Source organism: Buceros rhinoceros, unplaced genomic scaffold (assembly GCF_000710305.1).
Source record: "Buceros rhinoceros silvestris isolate BGI_N320 unplaced genomic scaffold, ASM71030v1 scaffold24417, whole genome shotgun sequence".
NCBI classification, from domain to species: Eukaryota; Metazoa; Chordata; class Aves; order Bucerotiformes; family Bucerotidae; genus Buceros; species Buceros rhinoceros.
This window is the reverse complement of record NW_010420980.1, coordinates 8,354-14,792: the sequence shown is the minus strand read 5'-3', so window position 1 is coordinate 14,792 and position 6,439 is coordinate 8,354. Positions and strand designations below refer to the sequence as shown.

General features: G+C 47.4%; 1 protein-coding gene across 1 annotated transcript in view; it reads right to left on the bottom strand.

The window, feature by feature from the left end:
• Nucleotides 1-6,047, bottom strand: part of MUSK (muscle, skeletal, receptor tyrosine kinase) — a 27,835-nt gene extending 21,788 nt beyond the window's left edge. Inside the window, exons 1-3 of the mRNA XM_010139506.1 lie at nt 5,927-6,047; nt 1,938-2,097; nt 409-415 (exon numbers count right to left, since the gene is read on the bottom strand). Coding sequence (XP_010137808.1) covers nt 409-415; nt 1,938-2,097; nt 5,927-5,989 — 230 coding nt within the window. The 5' untranslated portion in view covers nt 5,990-6,047. The remainder of the gene's footprint in view (nt 1-408; nt 416-1,937; nt 2,098-5,926) is intronic.
• Nucleotides 6,048-6,439: the final 392 nt, after the last annotated feature.

Here is a 6,439-nt window from a genome sequence, read left to right as displayed (position 1 = left end):
TCCCTAATCTGGTGGTCAGTGAACCAAAATACTTATATTGGCTGTGTACAGACAGGATTTTAATTTGTGGTTAAGTTTTTGCCTGTAAACAGGGGCAGTGAAGTTGCAGGCGTGTAACTATGAACAGAATTTAGTCCAGAATATTCTGCCCACTACTGTATTTTAAACATCATTGCTGATGTGTGATCCACTGCTTGCTTCATACAGAGGCATCTTATCTACCCGGACCAGTCTCTAATCATGCCTGTACAAAGGACCTCTGTTCCCTTCAGGTGAAGTTCGTGGGTATACTTGGCATTCAGAAATCTCCTCCATTTAAGCCAAATTAATCAAAAGCCCTTGATTCATCATTCTTCTCCTCCCAGGCCCAGATGAAACCCTCAGGCCACCACAGGAAGCCATTCTTACCTCCACTCTGCCGAGAGCACCGGATCCAGGAGTCGTGATAAGTCAGGAGAAAGAAGAAATGGAAAATACGTCAGTGACCATTCATTACCCACTCTAAGATGTGAGAGTTAAGATTTCCACGACAGGAAATCTGTCTGAGATCTGTAAGCTGTCTGAAGAGGATGCAACTGAATCCTGTCCTTGTTTTGCATCTTCTTATGGATGGAGAAGGGTTGGACAACACTGGACTACATATGGGGAGAGGGAATGCAGATGAGGAAGTGGATTGTTGACTGCAGTTCTTGCCAAGGTGGACTGTTGCACCCTAAACCCGTACTTTTACCATTATTCTTTGCATCGTACATAACTGGCAGATAGCATCCTCTGCTTAAGGCACCCATGGACCCATTACTGCAGGCAGAGCTGTAACAGGTGGGAAGAAAGGGTAGGAGGAGCAGCCTAGGCACACGGCCCTGCCTCCTGCTTGCAGTGCCCCAGGGAGCTGGGCTGTGCCAGCACGGAGGGTAGACACTGACCATCGGCCAAGGACCAGGACACCTCTGCCCTGGGACCTGTTGAAGCTGGAAGGAGGCCAAGGCAGGCTCCTGCTCAGGTCTGAGGGGTTGCTCCTGCCGAGCACACGCAGCCTGGAGGAGAGCAGTGCATCTTCTCTCACCAACCTAAAGCACCTGCTCTCTCCACTGCGTTTGCAGCTCTGCTTTGTGGAACAGAGCCTTGCCTGGGCTAAAAGCAGAAGTGGGAAGTAGAAATACAGTACCAAGTGCTGTCTCTCATGGGGCAGAGCTTGTCGCTAGGTTTCAATACCGAGTGTAAGAAAGGGTTTGGTTATGTTCTCAACAGAGTAGAAGCTGAAGCACATAGAGGGGAGCAGGTACAGGTCTGGTTAACAGCAGGACCAGGGCTACCACCCTGTGTCTGGGGTCATGGGTGATTCCTCTTTCCTCTAGGTAAACTCCCATGCCTGTCCCAAGAGCGAAGGCACAAATTGCCACCTTTCTCTTGGTGAGACAAACTCTGTCAGCTAGCTCAGACCATCAGTATGTCTCCTCTTTGAATCATCCTTTCCGCATTTGGGAGATATCACCAGGAGCAGAGGTCACCTCAGGCATGGCAGGGTACAGTTTGACAGCAACCTCCATGCTTTCGGGATGCAACATCCTGAGAAGCCAACCTGCTCATGGAAGTTATTTTCACCTTGCTGTTAGGTGATACCAACACTGGGTCACGGCCATGACTTCCTCCGCATGGATGAACTTACCAAGTGCGGTTCTGGGACACAAAGTACAAGACAGCATCAAACATCCAGGAAATGACAGCTGTGCCAGTCTCCGAAGTGTAAGAATATATGAGGAAATAACCTGGCGGGTGATGGACTTGTACTCAAATTTAGCCTCCTGCACACTATCAGCTCTCCAAGGCTTTCCTTCCTCCTCTAGAGTATTTGACATCCCCTTCCTCTCCCCTAGCAGGGAAGCTAGGACTGCAGTTGCAAGGGTAGAATATTAATGACCCCTTCTTTCCCAGCATACCTGAAACACTGATGGTTGCTGCTGCTTTTGCAGCTCCGAAAGTTTTGCTGTGTTTGTTTGTGGCGAGGCAAGTGAAAAGGCCAGGTCGGGTGACATACACCTGCAGTCTGGAGTCAACCACTCTGTCCTTAACACTTTCTGTTATAGATCCTGCAGAAACCTAAGAGAGGGAAAAGCCCAGTGCATTGATATTTCCATCAAAGGCAGACAAACAAACCAAGAAAAAAATCTAAGAGACACAGCCCCAAGCATTTAAACTGGCAGAGAAAGATGTAACAAGCAGATAGAAGTGGCAGAGCTAAAGCTGTTGGCATTATTTTGGTTCTTTCATAGCAGCTGACTTCACAGACAAAAGCAAATGTTAAAGGCCTCTCTTATTTCACACTTCAGCAAACTTTTGTCATTAATTTTCAGTTCCAGAGGGCTGTAATCTACGTTTTGGTCATGTAATTGAGCTGGGTAATTAGTCCAGGACCTCTCCTAGTAGATTGCTTGCATATTCCTGCCTTAGCAAGGAAGGGCACGAGGTGGTTTTGTGGACCCTGGCTATACAGAGGGAGGAAAGAAAATAGTATGGAAGTTGTTGATTCTGATTTAATATAAACATTGTCACACTTCCAATGCAGTTGTGAGCAAAGCAAGTGACTTTGATCTGATGCTTTGGCAGATTATCTGATAGATTTTCTTATCTCACAGAAGGGACTGCAGATGTGGAGATTTTGGCCAGCTCTTTACCCAGGTCAGAAATTCCCAGATAAGTTAGCTGGGAGACTGATGATTTTGGCCAGCAGCTTTCCTGCTCATATGGCATTCATTAAAGTACGAGGACATGGTACACCAAGACTCTACTTTGCAAAGGCAGTAGGAAGGAGCAGCATTGCTTGTTCTACCCTTCATTCTGATAGGAAGTATGAAGTGTAATTCAAGCAAGACATGGTTGCCTGTGTATACCACTACTGCAACCTGGCCCAGTTGTCTCCCTGGATCCATCCCAGCAAAGCACTCCATCTGTGCATCTATCCGAGAGGTCAGAGAGATCAATCTGACCTCCCTGGAGGTTAGTAGGGACATCATTTCAGTGGGATATGCGTCGGTTCCCAAAGGTATTCAACAATGGTATTTGAAAGAGCAAGAAGGGATGCGTCTACGTTGTATCACAACTTCAATAAAGATCGGTTACTCTCTGAAAAGAAAATGCTGAAGATAGTATATTTGGGTTGCCTCAGTCAAGCTCAACTTGGAGTTTTTGGGAGGGAATGCGCATAGGAAGAAATCACTGAATAGCCAGACCAATATAGTTATTGAAATGATGGCATCGTGGATGGGTGGTATGCCAGTTACTGTGCAAATGCAGGGACCAGGGGTATTTTTTGGGCCTATGCTGTGAAGTCAGTTCGGGTAGATGGGAGCTCAGGAAATATTTTTTCACAGCTTTCTCTTTCGTTACAGTGGTGGTCAGATTGATTTACAGAATGTTTTTGCTCCCCTGAAACAACTCAGCACTAAGACACTGCTGAGACCTCTCTGGTGGAGAGGAGGAAATCCTTTATATGCCCCTGACTCTATCATCCAGAAGAAGAGGTGGCCACTCGCCCTGAGCTGCTTGTGCTGATCTGTTCCTCTCTCCCTCTTTAACCCTCAGGCCTGGGGTGTAGCCCATCCTGTTAGCTCTCCTCCCAGCAGTGCTGGACTGTGCCTGGTGAGCATGGAGAGCCAAGTTGGCTCCTCCCACCTTGGACCGGAGGAGGAAAGGAGTGCTCGGGTAGCTGCAGTACGCATGGTCACAAGCACTGAGGAAAGCCACAGGTGAAAGTGTCAGGTCGCTGTGCCTGGGATTTCCACACCCACTAGCTGCTGTTTTCTCGACTGGGAACCTCAAGCAATTCCTTTGTATTAACTGATTCCTTTCCTTTTCAAACACATTTTCTGAGATTTTGTCTCCAGCAAGTTTTTTTTTAGCCTTTAAACCTCAGCCTTAAATTAGTAATTAAACTTAGAGCCTTTACCTCAGCCACCACAAAGCAAAGACCTCTTCACATCTTCACACCTAGCTCACTTATTTTTTGAGGTGAGTAAAACTACAGCTTAAGGTCCATGATGCCCTGCAGTGCATAGCAGGAGGAAAAGGAATTATGTCTCTGTTTAGGTAGGCAAGGCAGCTGCTGTTGCAGTTTCCATCCTCCTCTTCAAAGGCAGCTCAGTAACCCCAGGTGATTCCCACTCTATAAAGCTCAGGACAATTACAGGTCAGTGTTCAAAGACTGTAATGCCACAGGCATGTTCTATCTTCAGATGACTATGACTATCTCGGAGATTTCAAATGCATGTGCTCCAGTCCACCACTTCCTGGCCTGATTTTCCCAGAGATGGGCTCTAATTAAGGTCTCTTTGCCAAATTTAAAGAGAGGCAGTCTGGAGCACCACCCTCCCGGGACTGGGCTTTGCCTCACATATAGGAATGGGGCAGAGCAGATCTGACCAGCCAGGCAGTGGCACCAGGCAGGGGTTGAGCATCCTACACACAGCCCTCTGTGGGACCAGCGTACTTGTGGGAGCTCAACAAAACAAGGGTCTTTGCTCTGGAAATACTCCACCCTTGCCAGGGACATCAGACCTCCTAACTGGGAAGAAGTCTTGAATGGACACCTGCTGTTGTTTCAAAGTAATTATTACCAGAAACTACCAAGGACCCCACCCAGAAATGGCTCTGCAAAGGCTGATCTTTGCTGTTCTCCCTTCTCTCAAGAGAGTATAGAAAATTATCCCTAATCAGACTGGAGGACACAATAAGGTTTAGAGGTGATAAGGAAGGCAAGACAGCCTGTAGAGTAGCACAGGCTCCTTAATAACGTATTTTAATAGGCGGAAAGAGGGGATATAGACCACGATGGGAATAGCCACCTGAAGAAAGGAGCCTGAGGAAGAGGATTTATTGGTCCTGTTGGACAAGCAAGTCCACAGGAATGTCCATGGCCAGCCAATGTCCAGAAGGACTTGGGACTGACAGGGAGCAGCGAGAAAGAGCAGAGGCAAATTGCCAGCCTGCATGCAGTGACTGTACCACCTGCCTCCTCAGCACCACACCCTGGGGCTTGCAGCCTTTAGAAAGCGGTTGAAAGATCGCAGAGGGTATGAAGTGTCCACCATAACCATATGAAGACTGGAGGAAACCCGTGGCTGGCTCAGCCTACAGAGCTGCTTTGACTGTGGTGCACCGCTCACTTTCAGAGAGGGAATATCAGGTGTCAAGCGGCTCTTCAGTTCAGCTGAAGGGGAGGCACTGCAATAGCCTACACACAGACATGAAAGGCAGACAAATTCAAAGCAGGCATCTATTTTAAATCGTCAGGATAATTAGACCATGGAACAATTTCCTGTGAGAAGCAGTGGATTTTACATCTCTTGGCACCTGTCTCTGAAGAGGATGTGCCTTTCTTGAGGATTTGCTTCTAGCCGACAATAAGCTGGTGACACACTTCAGTGTTTCGCCTAGGTCAATCTAGAAAATTTCAGATCTGCAAATGTTGTGCATATATGCTAATGCACAGGTATTTCATCTCAAAACAGTTTGCTTTACCTACCAACCTCAGTTTGTGTTATTTCGCCACATAAAAAATTTTGCCATGTTATTGTTACCACATTAGGAGAAAAGGTGGTTGCAGAAATGCGTAAACCCATGATGAAGTCCTAGAAGCCCTGGCTCAGAGGAAGGCTGTAAGCATCTAAAGCATCCTTCATCTCAGGCTTTCCAGACCCTAACAAATTAGGCTCCCCCCATGCAACACCCTGGAGAATGTGGAGAGTGTTTTGCAGATGAGAAAACTGCAGCAGGGAGGCAAGGCAGGCTTGACTTGATTGCACAGTGAGGCATTAAGGCAGGAATAGAAACCATGGGCACTGGCTTTCCACCGCGCATTTTAATCCCTGGGCTGCGCTTCTGGATGTTAGCAGCCCTACAAGGTCAAAGGCATGAAAAAAGAGGCACTTACAGCTTTCCCATTTTCCAACCAGGTGACAGTGGGGACTGGAAGGCCGGTCGCCACACACCGCATCGTAACCACAGACCCAAATGTGATATTTTGGGATTCAGGAGCCTTCAGGATTCTGGCAAAAACTGCAGGAGAAAACAAAGGTGCTAGCTGAATGGCAATGTAATGCTGAGGTTGTACTGGCACGGGGATGCTTCCTCCCCAGCAGATCTTGAAATAAGCCACCGTCCCATAAATAAAAGCAGCACAGAGTGCAGGCTTCTGATGAGCAGCAGACCTGGGAGAGGGGCAAGGAGGAGAAAGTGATCAGCGTGGTTATGTTCTGCGCCTTAGAGACCAAAATTTTACCGCTAGAAAATTCTATATTCACTGAGTTTGATGCCTCAGAGAAGGTAATGTGAAAAAAAACAAGGGGAAAACTCCTTGGCAGCATGCAGACAGGACTGCTTACAGCAAATAATGCAGCAAGTTATGATGTTGCCCTGCCAAGGGAGACCTCATGCAAAACTTGTT